Raw genomic sequence first — 19,480 nt, 5'->3', positions numbered from 1 at the left:
TCTCCGCCGCAGATCTCGCAAGTGCCCGGTGCACTTCGCGGCACGGTACAGGGAAGCCACTTTTAAGATCCTGACTACAGTGAAGACATCAGCCGAGAGTGTGGTCCTTACGATACGGTGGTCAGTTGATGGACCCGCCGAACGCGGGCATACATACGCAGTAGTGGGCGCAATCGCCTGCGTGCCGGCGTTTCCTAGGACGTCTGGTACTCAATGGTGTGTCGTGAGACGATTTCCCGTAGGACCCCAAAGAGGTTTCATGGACGACTCATACCGCGAGGCAAAATTTTATGGTTTCGGGCGAAGCCCACACGATCTTTCAAGCATTCAAGCTCTAGCGACAGCCTCGACTATACATTCTGCGGCAGCAGCTGGATTCATCAGCGTCATGGTGCTTCACAGCTTGGTCGTACCCACTTCGCCCCTCCCTCACCAAGCCGAGCCTCCTCCCCTCACTCGGTCCCCGTCCTCCCTCCTCGGCCTGACCGAGTCGCAGAAGCGCCGTCGCAAGAACATGTCACGGGCGTCATCGAATGAACCTACTGTCGCGGGAGGTCTTTCGAATTGGCGCAGACAGCCGAAGGCAGGTGGCATTGGAACTGGGACTGGGACGACGGGGAGTGGAGGGACGAGCGAGAAGAAGAAGCGGAAGGGGGCGCTGGGTATGGGTATGCAGGGCACGCCGGCGAAGAGGGGGAAGAGAAGCCATAGCAAGGTGAGTGTCAATGCCAGAGATCGCGTCAGATAGCATCCTTGATCTTGGTCACACGCTAATGATCAGAGTATGGGCGTCCACTCGACGCCAGCAGTCAAAATCCGTTCTCGATCGCAGTCTCAATCCCGCCCTCATGGTGTCCAGGGCAAAGACGTCTCTGCCGAATCGTCGCTCTCCTCTCTCGGCTCCCTTCCGAGCTCGGCGGACATGCTTACACTCTCGCCTCAATCGCTGATCCCAGATCTCTCTTCGCCCAGTCTACCTGCCATAACCCGCACCGCTCGTAAGGAAGACGTCTTCGATAGCACCTACGTTCTCAGTCCGAAGGAGCGCACAAGCGAGGAGCTGGAGGACATGGATCGCCTCATCCAAGACGCTGAAGCCGGCAAGGCGGGTCAAGAGTTTCCAGAAGAGGAGGAGGTAATGGAGGATGAGATGGGAGCGCTCTACGGGTGGAAGGAGGATGTGCTGTGGTCAGTGCAAGGGTCAGTGGAGTCGGCTACAGGGTCGGCTCCATTACAACCGGGCACGTCGGAACGGAACGAATCTGTCGACGACCCGACTATCCGGAACGGGACGATCTACCACGATATCCTCATGTCGATGAACGACAACTCGCAGCCATCCACTTCACCGTCGTCCCGGACAAAAGCACGTTCGAGCACTATCCGGAACCGACAGCCCACTCCTCGCAAGCCTAGCTCAAGCGGGACTGAACCTCGCACCGCTCGGCGAACTTCGGCTCTAACCGCTATCATCGCTTCGGACTCGCCGGATGAGGCGACGTTCTACACTGCCAGGACGAGCCGAGCTCCAGTTGACCAATCAGCAAGGTGCGAGAGCATCTCGGACGAAGGGGAACAGGCAGAAGACCTCGTGCGTCCGGCATCCGCACGGAAGCAGCGTCATGCGATCTCCGGGGCGGATCTCTTCCGCCTGCAGCACTTGGCGACGGCGGGCGATACGCAGCACACCATGGCCTCACGGCAACCTCGTTCCGTCCCGGACGAGCGCCAGCGGGATCAGCCGCTCGGCAACGACTTTCGGCCGACACTCAGCCAGCTGCTTAACGCGTCTGACCCAGTCAAACGTAACGTTCGGTTGAGCGACCTCCTCAAATCCACTCAGTCCACCGGCGACCCGTTGACCCAGCAGTCGGAGGACTATTCGCTCGAGTACAGTCGGAAACAAGGTCCCCTCCCAAAAGACGTCTCCGAGATTGCGTCAGCTGGAGCGGCCGGAGTGACGACCGAGCTCGATCTTCACTATCCATTCGATGACTTTTCTCAACCACCCGAACCAGACTTTCAAGGCGCCTCTTCGGACGGTCATGAAGCGCTACCCCTCTCTCCCGTCCCTGATTCCGACGTATCTACCTTGCGCGCTTGGCAATTCCGAGGAGATCCAGGTAAGTCTCTATCGCTCGTGAGTTACCTCACCGCTGACTGTGTAGCTTTGCTTGTTCCCTTCGCCCCGTCCTCTCAGCTATCCCCGCGTTCGCCTTCACCACCTCTCTCGCATATATCCTTCACCGCATCCCGCTCGCCTTCTGTTCAGCCGCCAACATCACCTCTACACCCATCGCGATCGCCCCAGAAGAATCGACACTCCAAACGAACACGCAGAGGCGCGTGGCGCGGTGCCGAGGTGCTCGCGCGAATGAACGCCGCAGACAGAAACTCAGCAAAGTATCACACGGCGTTTGACCGAGTCTCAGTTGGGTCGGAGGTTGGGGATGGCGATAGCTTGATGGAAGAAGTCAGTACTAGCCGGAAAAGGAGGGTCAGTGTTGCGTCGGTAGCTGAGTTTGAGGAGTCCGAGGTGAGTACAGGTATACGAACTTCCAGATTAGGCGAGAGCTGAAAGCTCTTAGGAAGTGCTTGAGGCTCGGAAGCGACGACTTGAACATTATAGGGAGTTGGAAGAAGGGTATCAGCTCCACGTCGAGCTTGTCCTTTGAGCATCGTCGCTAGGGCTGGTTGGCGGGCTTATGCAGAGATGGTCATGCCTTAATCGCCTCTACGTGCAACTCCCATGACGGTCCAGGCTACAGCGGACTGCTCATGCACGCACAAGCAGCCCGGCGGCAACGATATGAGCGATCGAGATGTCTCACCTGTGTTTGGTTCACGTTCCTTTGCTTTCCACCTTCGTTTTTGCCCTTCTACGTCTCCTTCCTTCCTTCATTAGCTTTTGCTTCGCCTTATAGTCTCATGTCTACTTGCGATAACCGCTGCGCTTGAGACCACATCCTTCGTCCGCGTACAGCCGCTAGCGCTTCAGTCAAGATGGGCGGAATCGGCGTGGTTTTGGCCATCATTGTCGGATTGCTATCATCCTTTATCCAGTCACTGGGTGAGCTCGCCACGGCCAGCACAGCATCCCTCATGTCACAGCTCATATGCGGGCAAGCGCTGACCCAGAAGGCCTGACGATCCAGCGCAAATCCCACATCCAGAATGACGCCCTCCCCCTCGCCTCACAGCGCCGCCCGATCCAGCGTCCACTCTGGCTAGTCGGCTTTGGGATCTACATTGTCACCAACATCCTCGGAACGATCTTCCAGCTCGACGCTCTCCCTATCGTTATTCTCGCACCCCTCGGAGCCGTCTCGCTCATCTACAATGCGCTCCTCGCGCGGCTTATTCTTGGGGACCGCTTCGGCGCGCGCATGGTGGGCGGGACGACGTTAGTGGCTGCGGGAGCGGTATTGATTGCTGTGTTTGGGGTCGTGGAGGAGGCGGAGCACTCGATTGAGGAGCTGTTGAGGCTGTGGGGAAGGCCGGCTTTCCTGGCGTTCTTCTGGGTGGTCATTGGGTTGACACTGATTGTGCTGGGCGTGGTCAGTCTGGCGCTGAGAATGGCAGTAGACCTCGGCTGACAGCCAGTCACATGTCGTGTCCTTCTTCACATATCGAGCCCTTCGGTCTGTTCGCCTGCCCGTGGAGGAGGACGACCGGTCCCTCACCCCGCCCCCATCTCTCCCTCCATCCAACTACGCCAGTCCTCATAACCCGACTGCGATCCCCTTCCGGCCTACCAGCCGGAGATGGTCCGCTCCTCTCTCAGACTCACGGCAGTCCGGCTTGCCCACACTCGCGTCCCTCGAGCTGCCTACCGATCCAGCCTATCCTCAGCCCGGCGCTCGTCCACCCAAGACCCACACTGTCCGCTTCGCCCCACTCCCCACATCGGCACCCTTGGCCACCTATGCGGACCCTACCCCAGCTCAGCAGAAGACGATCATGACTCTTGGTCTGTCCTTCGCGGCCGCGTCGGGCGTGCTAAGCGGCATGTCGCTCGTCCTCGCCAAAGCGGCAGTAGAGCTGCTCATCATTACGCTGGAATACTATCGAACGGGGAAGGGCGCCAACCAGTTTCAGCACTTTCAGAGCTGGCTCCTCGTCGCTGGACTATTGTCGGGCGGACTGGCGCAGCTGGTCTACCTGAACTATAGTCTGACGTTTGCAAGTCCAGCTTTGATCTGCCCCCTGGCCTTCTGCTTCTTCAACCTCTCGAGCATCTTCGGTATGTGTCATGCCCATGTCTCTGAGATTACGCTGATGTACAGATGGTCTGGTGTTCTACGACCAATTCTCCCGGCTCAAGACCCACCAGATTGTGCTCGTCTCCATCGGCGTCGCCCTACTTCTGGTCGGTGTATGGGTCGTCTCCTTTGTCGAACCCACTGGGCAAGGCGGGGTCGACATCGGTACTTGGGTGGAAGGCGACGATGAGGATGCTCCCCTCCTCTCCATATCGCCCGGATCTCGGCACACCGCAGCCTTATCCCCGGCCCATACCATCGAGCCAACGTCGTACGCCGACAGCCCAGAACCGGAAAGCAGTCCCTCTCGACCCGATATGCAGCGACACCATACATTCCCCTCGCCAACTTCCCCGACTTCTCCCACGTCCCCAAGGCGCAAGCGGATGCGGTACGGAACCCTCGTTCCCGAGCTGGCGCCGGTAGGAGCTCCTACGGGATTCTCTATCGGACTGGGCGCATCAAGTCCAGGGTTCATGCTTCGTCCCGGACCAGAGGGGCACGGACCGGGAGAAGGGCGGATGAGGAGCAGGAGCGAAGGCGCGAGGGGGATACAGGAGATCATGGCGGGTGGGCCAGTCGGAGAAAGGGGTCTTGGTATAAGAGGGGCGGACGTAGGCTCCGGCGCAGAGGGGAGATTGGCGGGCACTTCAGGTGCTGCGGGGGAGAGGGATCTGAATAAGTCGCTCGTCGATCAGGGTCCGGAAGAAAGAGAGGGGAGGACATGGTGGAGTAGGCTATTCTCGCGGCCGGGAAAAATCAGACTCGATCCTGATAACCCCACATAACGTATGCAACATCTATAGATACCTCCGGCTGGCTATCTGACTTTCCGACTGTCCATCTGAGCTGTCCCAGTTATCCGCGACCCGGCATTTGATGCAGCGTGCTCCTGGCCTGACGTGGATAGCTTCGTCCCAGAAGCTGGTGAGAGGAGCAATCCAAGCAAGATGACGGCGTGGGCAACCGATAAGATGCCCGAAGAGAGGTTGGTGGAAGGGTAGGTGGCCCAGGCGTATTCTATTCCAAGCCATAATGCCATTCTGCGATGTCAGCCGGGACCACGAAGACGTCAAGCGACGAGAACGACATACCCAAGGGGGAAGTTGCCCCATGCTCCGCCAGAGTAGAGCAGGAACGGTATTTGGTGGAAGTACCAGCTGTGGAATTGATAGTGCAATGATCGGGCGAAAGCGATACCGATGAGATTGGAACTGAAGAGCACGGGAGCGATGTCTATGCGAGTATCAGCTGTGATGACAAAGTATCAATCTGATCACTTCAGCTTACGATGGCGAGGCAGGGAGTACGCCTGTGCGATAGCTGCCCGGGTGGGCTTGGATATCGCATTGAGGATAACTGAAGGGGTTCCGCCTGGAACGGGTGACCATTTGAACAGCGCGAAACCGACCAGGAAGAGTAGCTGAAGATATCAGCGATTACCGATCTTCCAGTCACGGGAGGGGAGGAAGGTGACCTGATGCCAAAGCAACCATCCGGCAAAGCTTTTCGAGAGGAAGACGTCTTCGGGGACGAAGCGCCAATTGACGGTCCATTTGTACATGAACTGTCGGGAAAAGTCGAAGGCAGTGGAGAAATATGCTTGGGCGTCTGAAGCTGAGCCGAGGAAGAAGGCAGCTGGAAGCAGTATCTAGTGAATCAGCGAGGCACCGTCATTGAGGGGATGATCAAGCTCACCTGGACGACTGCCATGGTCGAGACGGCTCCGATGGTCTTGACGAGCCCTCGATACTGGACGAGTAGAACCAGGAGCCCGGGGAGGAAGAGAAGGATATTCATCTTCACCCCAAGAGCTAGACTAGGTATGTCAGCACTTCTGAAAGGACTGAACTCCTCTTGATGACAGGCTCACCTGTACAGAGCGATCCCGACCGTCCAGCCCATACTGGTCCGATGAGTGATAGCGAACACCCCAGCGTATAGTAACAGCATGGCCACCGGATCATTGAAGAGCCGGAGCATGTATATAGAATGTAACCGCTTCGACAAGCACAGCGGGATAAGCAGGGCTTGGGGATATGTTGAGGTCGATACTCGTCTCTCGCCCGCGGCGCCGACCTTACTCGTGGTAACTTTCGTCGAGCCAGCGGCGTGGTAGATCCCCGCTACCAGCGCGAATGTCGCCAGGTACATGCCGAGGAAGACATACTGCGCTGCTCTGACGCGGGCATCGGGGTCGGCTGGAAGGAGCTTGTACAGCGCTGTGTAGACGTAGAGGAAGAGCGCGGGATATCTGCCGGTATCAGTTTGCTCCTAGCCTCAGAGGGCATGAGACCCGGATCTACGACTTACACTGCCGGACCAGTCTCGCCTTGAAGTCTGCTATAGTCGCTCTCGCCCTTCAGGAAGCACTCGACATGCTGCATATACGCCTCCCAATCGATCTTGGTATCTGCAACCTTTAGCTCGACTCCGCTGCGGCTTGGCTTCAATGCGTCCCGGGTCCTGGAGATCTTGATATGAAAGGAAGGGCCGAGCTTACAAGGCACATATTTGATGATGAGCAGTCCGAGTACAAGCTCGCCCAGAAGCAGCAGACTTGTCAGGTGCCAGAAGTACCGCCTGTCGAAGAGTAGCTCGGTCAGGAGCTGCCATCCCTGCTCTAATAGATTCGAGCTACGAGATTTCGGCGCGGCCGATGAGTCAGCCTCGTTGGCAGGCCTCGCAAGGGGTGAGGGTGGCATAGGATCAATTTGACGATGCCTACATATGCGATACAATATATGGACGTTCGGTGCGACACGATTGAGCCACCCGTGAGCGGAACCAAATGGACGTCACCACTGCCAGCTTTTGATAGCGTTTCAGCTTGTTTCAAGTTATGCCCAGTGTCCACGTCATCCGTGATGCGTCGATTAGTCACTCGCACAGCGGGGGGCCAGCCTGGCCAGGTGCGCAATGGGACGCTGGCGAGACGCAGTACAAATCCAAACCCTTATTGATGCCATCTATCACAATCCCGTTACGACATACAAACGTTGAACCGCACAGCACAACAAGCTCAAGTCTCGACAGAGGCCTGGCCAGAGGGCTACGCGATGGGTTCGGCCGACCTAGGGTGCTGCAGAAGCGGGGCTGTCGGGTAGCCCCTCTTCCACCTCCTTCTCTGATACGTCCGCCAGTTGCGCCACCGCCCATTCCTTGTAGGGATCCCACGCGCCGGCCCATTCCACCAGCGCGCGAATTCTCGACAATTCCGGGTCTCGGCCGAGAGGCGGGATGTTGTGAATGGTTACAGCTTGATACGTGGCATAGTCCTCTTGAATGGAGGTGGGGCGCCCTTTCGACCAGTCCCGCAGACGATTATTGACTGTAGTGGGATCGTGGAGGAGTTCTCGGAGGATGCATATGATCATGGTTTCAGGCGCCCTATCGTAAGCCAGATTCCAATCCCTGAATCGCAACTCACCTCATATGCCTATACGTGATGTACATGTCTGCCTCTACTTTGACGAGCTCTGCCACGGTGGTATTAAGCTGTGGCGGCGCGGCTGAAAGCAGATCTACCCACGGCGCATACTCGCCCAGCCCGAGCGCGTCTAGTCCGCCCTTCTCGTCGAACGCCTCACACCCCAACCAGAGCGCTTCGAAATCCGCGTCGGATGACAGGCATGCCGCGCGGAAGAGGTGGACGAAAGGCACCGAGATGTGTGCGGTGGGCAGGACGGTGAGGACGGCGTCGTGGATGACGCGAGACGGGGGAATCCCGATGTCACGGATGGGAAAGGGGATGCAAGTCGTAAGTTTCTGGAGAAAGGCGACATGCTCTTGGACAGTGTCTTGGGAGAGGAGAGCCGCGACTACATCAGCGCCATCAATCAGTCCACTCACTGATCGCGAATCCACCCGTGACCTTCTTGACGACCGCCAAAGTGACGGGATGAGTCACTGGACCCGCCGCGCGCCCCCAATCCAACAGCTGAACGCCATTGATGTTGATGTCTTGGAGAGCGGAGGGGAGGTGAGGGGAAATGAGGATAGAGGAGGGATGGAGAGCTAGGGCGGCTTCGGTCAGCCCTTGTGGAGTCTGTTGGGATCGGATGTGGTCCTTCTCGACGGTGGTCATAGGTCGGCCCAGCGCTAGCCATCAGCACTACTCATCCGCATACTCACCCTTTTCGATTGCCGAGTCGGTGTACCCGAAGCGCCCTGCGAAATGCTCAACAAGTTCAGTCATGTTGAAGAAGATGTACAAAGCTGAAAGCGAAACGTTTCGTCTGTGCGTCTTCTGACATTATACATCATGTACATCCCAATCGAGACCTTCTTTTTGACGTTTCCGGCGTACCGCGCGACGTCCAGCCTATGCGCTGCCTCGACTATGTCGCCACTGGCGGCAGTCTACACCAATACTGGACAGAACGGGCCCTGGACCTCTCCGCCTTCCACACCGACGACACCCTCATCTCCTTCTCCCACACCCACCTCGGACATAGGCGCTCGCTGAGCAGCCTGCCGCTGCGCCGCTTTGAGGGAGACATTGTATCCGATAACGAGTGCGAAGACATAAACAAGCAGGCTTCTTGCTCCAGGCGCTTGGACTCTTGCAAGCGGCTGGCTGTAATCAGTGCGGTACCTACCAACCGGAATGTGAGGCCGGAATGCTGCTGATGTGGAAGGATACAAGGGAGAAGAGTGCTGAAAGTGGCACTCTGGAAAAACTTTCTGAGGAATGTGGAATTCATCGAGCGATAGGCGTGTCTACTCGTATGACCATGCTGGGCGCGGCGGATCGTTTCAGCCCTTGCTTAGTGACGTGTAGCATCCTCCACCATGGTCTATGCTATGTGCTCTGGCAACTGATCAAAGGACAGCAGGCTCTCCCCCTTTTGGTACAGCCGTCTCCGTCTATCGGGCAATCGGCCCGTCCGCAGATCTAGCGGGAATCCCGTCCCGTTGCCGTTGCCGTTTGGAGAAAACCTGGTCAGATCGGGGGTCCCGTTTCCCGTCTGAGCCCGTCTAGACGGGAACCATGCTCTGGCGAGACTTCAATGAGGCGCCATGAGTCAGCACTTGCTTCGAAAGAAGCAGAGCCTTTGTGCGTATGGGGTGAAAGGAGCCGATCCATAAGGTGCAGCAGCCAAGGCAATCGCACAAGAAGGAGCTCTGATATTATGGCATTTCAAATGCTCGACCAGCGTTCCCTCCTTAAGCCCCCCTTGCTCCTCGTTTGCTTTCTCACATATACGAGTACCGAACTACTGGCACTGCAGTCAATACCTCTATACCTCTCACTGACTTCTGTATTCTCAGTGATCAGCTCTTTACAGCAATGTCCCTCCTTGATACTGACACTGCCCGTTCTGCAAAGGTAAGTGGCCCAGTGTAACTAATTTGCCACCCACCCGACTGGCCCGTTTCGTATACTGAAGCGATAGACCGACAAGCAGGAGACCTTACGCATTCCGGGGAGCAGCACCACTGTGAACGGAGACGACCGAGGCGCTTCCATTCCAGGGTCCAACTCCATCGACCGGGTGACCGCACTCCAACTTCACCGAGACCCGTTTGATTGGCTACTTGCCAAGTGGCTTTTGGTCGCTTCCCAAGTCAGCAGCAATTGGCGCGACGGTCCCGTCAAGGAAGCCATCGAACGATGCAAGGTCAGGAACCCGAAATTCAATCTCCGAGGCTAATTGACCTTCCCGGACGACAGCGTGAGATTGACGAACTCACCTTACATGACTGGTCCGCAAGCCATCAGGCCGAATGAGAGCATCACGCTCGTGTACGACTCCGCTCTTTACAAGCAAGTCAGAGCGAGAACCCGGGTCAGCGCAAACCCATCGAGCCTGCGTGCGGGACCGAGGACCTGGGTCAGCGCGAACCCATCGAGCCTGCGTGCCGCCAAGTTCTGCGATGTGTCGTCGGAGATGATCACGGTGTATCCCGATGTGATGTACCTCCGCTCGGTGATGAAGGGAAAGACGCTTCCGATTACTGCGCGAACGTCACTTTGCCAGGAGAACTGTTCAGTCATCTACGCGGTCGGATGGTGATATACCATACGGTACAAGAGAACGGAGAGCTTGCCGAAGAGGGTATAACCTTCAGCCGGGCATTCTGCGACACGGGCGCAGAAACGTTCGTGCGGATCGCCCTTGGATGTCACTCTGATCATGTCATCCAGAGTCTGGTTGCCCCTGGCGGTCCACATCTGGTGCTCATGTATCGCCCTGACGGTGAATCAGCAGACAAACTCAGCGTTAACTGTGTGAGAACGATTGCAAGCCTGCTCCACACCTTGGGCACAGCCGATGCGGAGATGAACGCTCTCCTTTCGGGCCAATCGGACACCGCCCAAGCCGATGATCAGGAGGTCAACGTGGTGAGGGTCCAAAAGGTCACGCTCGCCATCGACGACACTCTGTTGACGTTATCTGAATGGCGGGAGGCGAGTAAACAAACAAGCTTCGCACTATCCCCATCCATTGGGATAGTGGCAAGAGACAGCTACTGGTAGCTACTCGCAGCTGCCACAAATAAGTGGCAGCTACCGACAGCTACTAGCAGCTACCGACAGCTACTAGCAGCTACTCGCAGCTACCGGCAGCTACCGGTAGCTACTCGCAGCTACTCAGTCGGAGACTCAGTAGCTAGGACCACGGTCAGCACTATATAAGGAGCAGTAGTCAAGCCCAATGCATCCCCAGTCTGCTCTTGAAAACTTAACACACTCGCGCAACCTCCACTCGTTTCGCTCCCAACACAATCAGACGCGATATCCTGGATCGTCTGTCTAACACCCTGCGGCCAGTGCTGCAAGATGCGGACAACTCCATGGCAAAGCGATTCGTTGTGGCCATTCGCAGGCGGGGTGACAGAGCTGAGTTGTTCGACACTGTTGAGAGGGTGACCGACGAAGGGGCCAGCTCTGTGGACGAGACGGGTCTGTACGCTCCGACGTTGCCGTCCGCGGAGGCGTCAGATGTGGTCAGTCAGGAGGATGACGTGCAGTGAGAAGGTGGTGTGCCTGTGGATATTATGTGACGCCATATGTATAGGTACTGCTCTTTCAGCGAGTCAGCTCCATGCGAGTACACCATTACAACCATACGCTAAGATGAGCTACAACCGTATTCTGTGATCTATCATTGACTTTCCCCCTTCACCGTGCCTACCCCCGACCCTTCCCTCACTCTCTTCTTATACGGCCCCCTCTTCTTCCCTTCTGGCCCTTGACTCGCCCCTTCCTTCTTCCACCCCTTCTTGGGACCCGGCTTCCTCCTCTCCTGACCCGGCTCCACCATCTTTTTCGGCCTCCCTCTCCTTCCTGTCCCAGCCCCCCTCTCACCACCTCCTCCTCCTCCCGCGACATCGCCATCCCCGCCCTCCTGCCCTTGCCCGATCTCGAGATACTCTCTCCCGACGGTATTGACCAGGTCTTCGTGCGAGGGCTGCATCGCCCCTTTGGCCTTGGCGAGCTCGAGGTCCATGGCGTACATGTAGTCGAAACGGGCTGCGTATTTGGCCATGTGCGGTCGGCGGGCCGAGGCGATGAGGAGTCGGTGGCGAATAAGAGCATTGTCGATGGGTGGGGCGGTGTGGAGGGCGCCGGGGGCGGTACGTGTGGGCGGGGCGGGACGACACTGACAAGTCAGCTTAGTCGTCGCTGGAAAGAGCAGACGCCGTATCTTACCAGGTCAGAAAGGAATTCAACGACGAGATCTTCCATATAGTCCACAGTATCCATAGACGGCTCAGCTACGTCGCCCGCAGCATACATGAGCTTGGCAACTGATCTGTCAGCTTGATACATGTAGACTCGAGAGAAGACTCACTATCACTCCGCATCGATCCCCTCATGCCCTCCGGTGCGTGCGCTCGCCTCCGCTCCGTCGCCCCAGTAGACGGAACAGCAGCGGACGCCGGGGTCGGCCTCGCTGCTTCCCTAGGCCGCTCCGCCTCTCCCTTCTTCTCCACAGGATCCTCCTTGGCCTTCTCCACCCCCGTGAAATACACCACTGGGACAGTTTTCTCCTCCGCCTTCTTGCCGGCTCCACGGGCTTTCCCAGTCCCCGTCGTTCCCTCCTCCTTCCTCCGTTTCCGCTTGGCGTACTCCGACATCGGCTTGGGCGCCGGGGGAGGCGCTGTAGCTTTTGGCTCTGCCGATTTGGGAGAGTCCGAGTCGGCGGTGGACGGCCGAGCGGAAGATGGCGCTGCCGACGCCGAGGCCGCAAGGGCAGAAGGGTCGTTGAGTTGAGTAAGGGGGAGAGGATGAGGAAGTGGTTTGCCCCGAGGCGGATCGATGAGGTCTTGTACCGAGTCCGAGCCCGTACCGTCACCGCTGGCGATGGTGTTTAGCCTCATCCCGAATGAACCGCCCAGCTGGTACCCCGACACGGGCTGTTGCGGGCGGGCTTGGGTCGGAGCTTGCTGCTGCTGGCCGCTGCCGCCGCCGTTGCTCTGGTTCGAAAAAGTACGTTGCATAGGCATAGGATTGGCTTGATTACTGGGTATAGAGGGTCGTTGGAGGGAGGGTGGAGGGGGAGGGAGGGAGATGTGAGAAGGGGCTGGCGAGCGGTAGGGGACTTGCGTCGCCTGCGCCTGAGCCTGGACCTGCCGAGCCGCTGCCAAGTGCTGGGCTTGCTGCCTGGCGAGGTTTTGCTGCTGCTGGAAAGCGAGCGCAGCCTGGTGCTGGACCGGCTGGACGTTACCGTACGGTTGGTAGTTGCCATTGTTGCCGCCTTGCATGAGGGGAGGACCGAACTGCCCCTGCTGTCCCTGCTGTATGGTGTGGGCGGGTTGGCGCTGTTGAGTATACGCCTGCTGTTGCTGTTGGCGATTGTGAAACTCGGTGAGCTGTTGAAGGTGATTGGCGTTCGGGTTGAAGTTGATGTTGCCCTGCGCTTGGGTGGCGTTGGGCGGGTACGGCTGAACCGAAGCGAGACTCGAGCCCGAATTGACCCGCTGCATTTGCGGCCGCATGTTGAGGGCGTTCCCAAATTGCCCCTGCTGAGGACCTTGCCCCTGCTGTTGCTGGTAATTCGGATTGTAGCCTGACATCTCGATCTGCGCACATTAGCAATGTCCGCACGGCGTTTCCCCAAAAGCTGTAAGGATAGGGTAGGAATCATAATAGCCACTATAATCAATCCCCAACCCTCCCATTCCCCACCATCCCGGCTCACTTCGCCCGAACCGATCGCCCGCAAAACGCAAGCAGACCAGACGGGTTAGAAGCTCTATTACGGACCAGCATCCTAAGTCACCCACAGCCTCTGCCGGCCCTCGCACCACAGACTCGTCATCGCCTCGAAAAGCATGGGACCCCCTTTCGCGAAACCTGCGCTCGATCCTTGCGGACCAAGGCGGCGCTAGTCGATAGGATCAGATGCAGAGGCTAGAGAATGTGGGAAAGGGGCGGGAAGCGTGAGCGGGATGGGGAGGGGGACGACGGAGAGGGGAGTGAAGGGGAGGTCTCAGAGAATGGATTGAGCTGAAGTTGAATCATTTTGAAAGAGGGGAAAGGTCACGGAATGCATGCTTAAGAGATACCACTAACCTAGGCTACGGAGCAGAGAGCAGATGGACGAGAGGTTGCAAAGGCGAGAGCCTGAATGGGTCAGCTAACTGTTCCTCTGCGGGTTTGTAAATCAAGCAGGAGGAAGGAGGAAGTCAGAAAGAGTTTTTTGGTATTATAGTTGCTGTCTCTCAAGGCACTTCGGTAGCAGAACTGATTGCTCATCACAGAAAGGGGAGAGGTGGAAGTGAGGAAAGTGGGGAGAGGGTACTAACCTGATAACAAGTCGATTGATCTGACCAGCGAGGAACGGTGAGAGCTCTAAACTCGCTGGCGCTTCGGCAGTCGCTATCTGATCATCTGTACCAGGGGCTCGCGAGTAGACAGAGCGGGAGGATAGACAGGTCGAGATAGACTGATGGAGTATGATGGAACCAGGCTGATGGAAGTTTGGCTGAGCGACATGGCTGAGGCGGGGCGAGCAGAGCCAAATCGATATTGCCGACTATCTCCGAGGTGTGGCGGCTTGCTCCGTGCGTTCTAGGTGCCCCCGGAACCGTCACTCGGTGATCTTGTCGCCCCCCAGACTTTCCGCTTGACCGTCAACACCACCTTGCATCCCTTTTTGTTCTTCAGCTACTACTCTAACTAATTCCCACCTCGAGGACTCATCATGGGCGCAGATGGAGGCTCAATCCCTGATCGCCGAGATTTGGTCAAGACCAAGGGGAAGTCAGAGACCACGGACAAGGCGTTACTCCGAGAACTGTTCTTTCTCTGCGCATTGAGCAAGGTGAGCTTCATGGCATACATGGCATGGGTCTTACCCGCGCATAAAGGTAGGCCGTGATCTGACACCACAGAGACCGCTCACTCGACCTGTCGTTTTGGACCCCCTCGGGAAGCTGTACAACAAGGACGCGGTGCTCGAGTTCTTCCTCGACCGAAGCCGGTATGGCGACGGTGATCGGATATGTGGCTATCTTAGAGGTGTCAAGGTGAGCTGCATATTCCCCTAGCCCTAGCTGTGGGGTAAAAGAAGCTGACACCCCAGGACCTGCTTACCCTCAACCTCACGCCAAATCCCACCTACACCTCCCCCGACCCCTCCACTACCGCCTCCGTCTCCCAACGCGCTCCCTTTGCCTGCCCACTGTCGCTCAAAGAAATGTCGGGCACAGTCCCATTCATTGCTCTCCGCCCATGCGGCTGCGTCTTCTCCGAAGCGGCCGTTCGCGCCGTCATTCCCAACCTGACCCGAGGCGTCCCTGCCAAATCCTCCTCGGCGGCAACGGACGAGGCACCTGATGCTGCTCAGCCGGTAGTGGAGAAGAAGGAGTCGGAAGTCGTCGCTTGCCCAAATTGCGGCAAGGACATACTTCCGACGGAAAGCGGGACCGTCTCGCCCATCAACCCTTCGCGGGAGGTTCAGGAGGATCTATTGGAGCAGCTTTTGCTTTCCCGGGCGGCGGCGAAGGCGGGGAAGAAGCGGAAGGCGGGAGCTATGGCGAGCAAGGGGGAGTCGAATGGCGTATCTGGAGAAGGAGACGTCAAGGCGGTATCGGCCGGGCGGAATGGGACGCCGGCGGAATCCGAAGCGGGTCCACTACCAAAACAAAAGGCTGCTCGGACAACAGCTACTCCCGCGCCAGCACCGACGATAAATACGCTAGATCCGGGAGGGAGTGGGCGGCAGTCAGTCGCGCAGAAGCTGGCGGCGCAGGAGCAGAAGAGATTGGCGGCGCAAGCGGGGATGAGCGATGCGGTGAAGAGCATGTTCAAGGGGAAGGAGAGTGAGAAGACGGGTGGAGCGGCTGATTTCTTTGGGCGGACGTTCAATCGCGTGAGTATTTGCTTCTCGGATATGCTGTGGAAATCAGGTTGCTGACTTCATAGTACGCATAACAGCCTCGGACTCTTGGAGCATCGGCCGATACGCCTTTAGGCTTCGAGTCCGCCCGACCTATAGCGTTTGATCGTGACACCACTGTAGACATCATTTCATCTGTTGTACCTATTACTGTAAGCGTTATCTGCTGTACCCTTTGACTCATAGCCAGCCGTATGATTCAGGTCTTCCCTCTACAAGGTCAAGCTTATGGCAAGCCATCACTTGAGAAGCAGATGGCGTCGCATGGTATCGGTGCGGACACCGGATACCGGAAGCTGGAAGTGAGCCTCAGTACCTGGAGTATCGGTGGATATGGGCAGGATTGGCGTTGTTGAAAGGCAGGACGGACCGGTGGACGAGGCGGGGGAATTCTGGATCCACTCCATGGCCACCAGGGTGAACAAGGTGATGAATTTGATAAGCAATACACCTCACACCGCATTTCTCGGGATTGATCTTGGCGGGCAGTCTCGGGCAGTGCATCTCTGCTGCCGTATGATCAGAGTACGACTCCACCTTTATTATACTTGCCGCGAATGATCTTTGAGAATCTTCGCTGCGCATCTTTGCCACCGTGAATGACGTCACGTGCATAACTTGACTGCGCAGTAGTATTTTAAGCTTAATCTTGAAACCAGTCCCAGACTTGTTGCCCCTGAAATTTCCGCAGTCACTCAAACGCTAGCTAGGCCCAGCAGCTACAGCAGCCCATGCGAGTTTGGCTCTGCAGCTTGCATTGGACAGAGGGGTCTCAGTATCTCAATCAGCCAGCAAACTCCATACCATACAAGGACAAGCATCAACTACAGCGCGACTATCCACGACTACCAGTACCCTTCCACTCCACCCATCACCACCCCACACACAGCAACGGCATCACGCGCCTGCATTCCGGACTTGTCCTTTATTTTTTCCGACCATCCGACCACTCCCCGGCTTGCGTTGCCCCATCCGACAAGCCTCATCTCGCATCTCGGCAAAAAGATCTCCATCTTTCCACATGCACTCGAGCCCCCCTTCCACCTCTGACTCTGACTATCAATACCCCTCCCCTTCATCATACCCATCTCGAAGTTCGACATTATCGCCCTCAGAGCCTGCGCTGCGCACGCCCCCTCTCTCGCCGAGCATCTTTACTTTGCCCGACCCGGCGTCCATATCGCCTCGAACCAAGCCTAGGGGTTTACCACTGGGCCTAGCTCTGAGCGAAGAGCGAGAGAGCGAGATGGCGGTATCCCAGCCGTCGTCGCCGGGAGGGTCGGTGAGGCGGGCGTCGACCCGCCGGACCATGGATCTCCGGGGTGATGGAGCGGGGTCGAGCTCGAGCTCGGGGTATGGCGGCAAAGAGGCAGCAGGGAGGAGAGTCTCGGATGATGATGGGTTGATCATGAGGGAAAGAGGGGAGAGGGATGAGGGGAGTGTAGGCAGGGCAGGAGGCGTGGACGTCCATGGAGGCGGGACGAGGCCCAAGCGCCGTTTGAGTAGGTGAGCCACCGCTCATTCTTGTTTACATGTCTCACTCTTCAAACTTCGACTTGTGCTGCGGAGCTCTCGACGCTGTTGCCCGCTTTCTCTCGCCTTCACCTCTTGATTATCATGCTTGACTGCGCACTCCTTTCACCGCTTCTACCTTTCTACCCTTATCCCTCCCCGCTCCATATCGACCACGACGACATAGCAGCAGCTAACTGACACAAGTCTTCCCTCCTTACCGCACCCCTACCACTCCTCTACTCCCGACTACAGAGCCTTATCCACGTCGTCCCCACCCTCCTCGCCGGGCCGATACGGCCAAACGAAGAATCCGACCTATCAAATACTGGCGAATGGGATTGGGTTGCAAACGCAGTCACCATATACGTATCCCTCAGCTGGACATAGCCATCAGAGGATGGCGGAAAAGATGGAAGAGCGGGCAGCGGTGGCTGCGACAAGAGAAGCGAAGGAGGGGGGATCGCCAAGATTATTCGGGATAGAGCTAAAGTGGATATCGTGAGTTACTCCAGCCTTCGTGAACAGGGTCAGAGCTCACTTCTAGATTGCTCACGCTCGCATTACAAAACGCCTTTCTCACCATAATAATGCACTACTCGCGCATCACCGCCTCGCCAAATAAAACCTACTCGGCAGCATCCGCCGTGCTGCTGAACGAGCTTCTCAAGGGGTCCATCTCCATCATCATCGCCCTCCGGAATATCGACAAGACCATGTCGGCTCCCTCTTCCCATCCCCTTACGTCCGAAAAGGACGCATCGCACCCCCATTCCCTTCGCGCTCCCACCACCCGCCCATCGGTCCTCGCATCCCGCTTCTCCCTCCTCTACCCCTCTCGTCTTCGCGCGCTCCGCGACGCCCTCTTCTCGCGCGACTGCATCCAACTCTCCATCCCCGCCATCCTCTACGTCATCCAGAACAACCTCCAATATACCGCCGCGTCCAACCTCGACGTCGCTACTTTCCAGGTCACGTACCAGATGAAAATCCTTACTACCGCGGCGTTCTCAGTCGTCATGCTCCGTCGACGACTGTCGAGGATCAAGTGGCTCGCCCTCTTCCTCCTCGCCATCGGGGTCGGTATCGTCCAGATCCAGTCATCCTCGGCACCATCGGCGAGCCACTCGGACGCATCCGAGGTGCTCAGCACCATCCACACCATGTCTCCCCTCAAGGGCTTCTTGGCGGTCACCGCGGCATGTATGACCTCGGGTCTCGCCGGGGTATACTTTGAGCTCCTGCTCAAGCCGAGCTCACCCTCGACGACCAGCACATCCGGCAGCGGCAACGTCCAGCCAGATCTCTGGATCCGGAATACACAACTATCCCTCTTCTCGCTGATCCCCGCCATCCTCCCGATCCTGTTCAACGGAACCTCGGACGGCCTCGGACCAATAGGGAGGCTCATGGCTGCGTTCGCCAATTTCAACGGCTGGGCTATCGGGACTGTCCTTACTCAGACGTTCGGCGGTCTCATCACCGCTATTGTCATCCGGTATAGCGACAACATCATGTAAGCTTCCTCTCTCCAGTACTCTGAACCAAAAGCTGACAAAATGTAGGAAAGGCTTCGCTACCTCCCTATCCATTATCATCTCCTTCCTCGCCTCTGTCGTCCTCTTCAACTACCCCATCACATTCGCCTTCGTCCTCGGCTCATCCGTCGTCCTCGCCGCTACATGCCTATACAACATGCCCTCCTCCCCCTCCCCTACGACCCGGAGAGAAATGGCCCTCCCTCCCGGCTCCCCCATCCGGACTTCCGCCCCTATCCTCGGTGAGCCCGAAAAACCAAGTCGGGCGAGCTCGTTCGCTTCTCTTCTGGGGATCGGGCAGAGCAGGGCTCCGAGCCGCGCCCCGTCCGGCGAGAACCTACGGCAGATGGGCAGTCTGAGTAATCTCAGTCCGGCGTATACGACGTACGGGAACGGAAATACGCAAGTTGGCGGGATGCACTCGCAGCAGTCTTCGCTGGGTGGGAACGGAAATCATGTATATGCGGCGTCGGCGCCTGGGACACCGTACTTTTCCCCTGCGAATATTGGGAATCCGTATGAGTCCGGATCGAGGCTCTCGCCGCCCAGATCGATGGGGTATCAGTCGGGAACGGTGACGCCGGCGTATGGGCCCGGATCGGGTTTGGGGCTGTCGGGGAGGAAAGGAAGCCAGAGTGCGGAGAGTAGTGGCAGCTCGGCGGAGAGTGGGATGGGGAGGATATGACCTGTGTAGGGGAGAGGAATAGGTGGGAGAGAAGAGAGAAGAAATATGGACATTGTTGACAAGAAAGTGTTGAAGTGGAAGGGCGAGCAGGGGGGAGAGACTGTAGGCGGCAGGCAGGAGGAATGATTA

General features: G+C 57.5%; 7 protein-coding genes across 7 annotated transcripts; 4 read left to right on the top strand and 3 right to left on the bottom strand.

Annotated features, from left to right (window-relative positions):
• Positions 1-388: 388 nt before the first annotated feature.
• On the top strand, positions 389-2,675 carry MKK02DRAFT_39642 (uncharacterized protein; the record flags this gene model as incomplete). Its single annotated transcript, XM_053090703.1, has 4 exons — positions 389-715; positions 782-2,123; positions 2,169-2,536; positions 2,589-2,675. 4 exons carry the CDS (start codon positions 389-391, stop codon positions 2,673-2,675), a joined length of 2,124 nt encoding a protein of 707 aa, XP_052949119.1.
• Positions 2,676-3,003: 328 nt separating this feature from the next.
• On the top strand, positions 3,004-5,050 carry MKK02DRAFT_39641 (uncharacterized protein; the record flags this gene model as incomplete). Its single annotated transcript, XM_053090702.1, has 4 exons — positions 3,004-3,070; positions 3,142-3,557; positions 3,604-4,243; positions 4,287-5,050. 4 exons carry the CDS (start codon positions 3,004-3,006, stop codon positions 5,048-5,050), a joined length of 1,887 nt encoding a protein of 628 aa, XP_052949118.1.
• Positions 5,051-5,082: 32 nt separating this feature from the next.
• MKK02DRAFT_39640 (Dol-P-Man:Man(5)GlcNAc(2)-PP-Dol alpha-1,3-mannosyltransferase) lies at positions 5,083-6,967 on the bottom strand (the record flags this gene model as incomplete). The annotated part of the gene is made up of 8 exons (XM_053090701.1): positions 5,083-5,305; positions 5,357-5,498; positions 5,553-5,685; positions 5,740-5,913; positions 5,961-6,081; positions 6,136-6,516; positions 6,576-6,675; positions 6,766-6,967. 8 exons carry the CDS (start codon positions 6,965-6,967, stop codon positions 5,083-5,085), a joined length of 1,476 nt encoding a protein of 491 aa, XP_052949117.1.
• A 369-nt stretch (positions 6,968-7,336) lies between these two features.
• MKK02DRAFT_29425 (uncharacterized protein) lies at positions 7,337-8,968 on the bottom strand (the record flags this gene model as incomplete). The annotated part of the gene is made up of 7 exons (XM_053087821.1): positions 7,337-7,652; positions 7,693-8,083; positions 8,115-8,363; positions 8,397-8,500; positions 8,533-8,624; positions 8,709-8,841; positions 8,868-8,968. 7 exons carry the CDS (start codon positions 8,966-8,968, stop codon positions 7,337-7,339), a joined length of 1,386 nt encoding a protein of 461 aa, XP_052949116.1.
• A 2,406-nt stretch (positions 8,969-11,374) lies between these two features.
• On the bottom strand, positions 11,375-13,289 carry MKK02DRAFT_39637 (uncharacterized protein; the record flags this gene model as incomplete). Its single annotated transcript, XM_053090700.1, has 3 exons — positions 11,375-11,872; positions 11,923-12,020; positions 12,065-13,289. 3 exons carry the CDS (start codon positions 13,287-13,289, stop codon positions 11,375-11,377), a joined length of 1,821 nt encoding a protein of 606 aa, XP_052949115.1.
• Positions 13,290-14,419: 1,130 nt separating this feature from the next.
• On the top strand, positions 14,420-15,651 carry MKK02DRAFT_39636 (Rtf2 RING-finger-domain-containing protein; the record flags this gene model as incomplete). Its single annotated transcript, XM_053090699.1, has 4 exons — positions 14,420-14,539; positions 14,610-14,744; positions 14,801-15,589; positions 15,643-15,651. 4 exons carry the CDS (start codon positions 14,420-14,422, stop codon positions 15,649-15,651), a joined length of 1,053 nt encoding a protein of 350 aa, XP_052949114.1.
• Positions 15,652-16,862: 1,211 nt separating this feature from the next.
• Positions 16,863-19,314, top strand: MKK02DRAFT_35009 (UGT1; the record flags this gene model as incomplete). The annotated part of the gene is made up of 5 exons (XM_053089056.1): positions 16,863-17,122; positions 17,336-17,629; positions 17,676-18,644; positions 18,694-19,123; positions 19,216-19,314. 5 exons carry the CDS (start codon positions 16,863-16,865, stop codon positions 19,312-19,314), a joined length of 2,052 nt encoding a protein of 683 aa, XP_052949113.1.
• Positions 19,315-19,480: the final 166 nt, after the last annotated feature.

The sequence above is a fragment of the Dioszegia hungarica genome, assembly GCF_025882075.1.
Source record: "Dioszegia hungarica strain PDD-24b-2 chromosome Unknown MKK02contig_2, whole genome shotgun sequence".
NCBI lineage: Eukaryota > Fungi > Basidiomycota > Tremellomycetes > Tremellales > Bulleribasidiaceae > Dioszegia > Dioszegia hungarica.
Note: the sequence above shows the minus strand (reverse complement) of the source record. Positions and strands in the feature narration are given on the sequence as shown.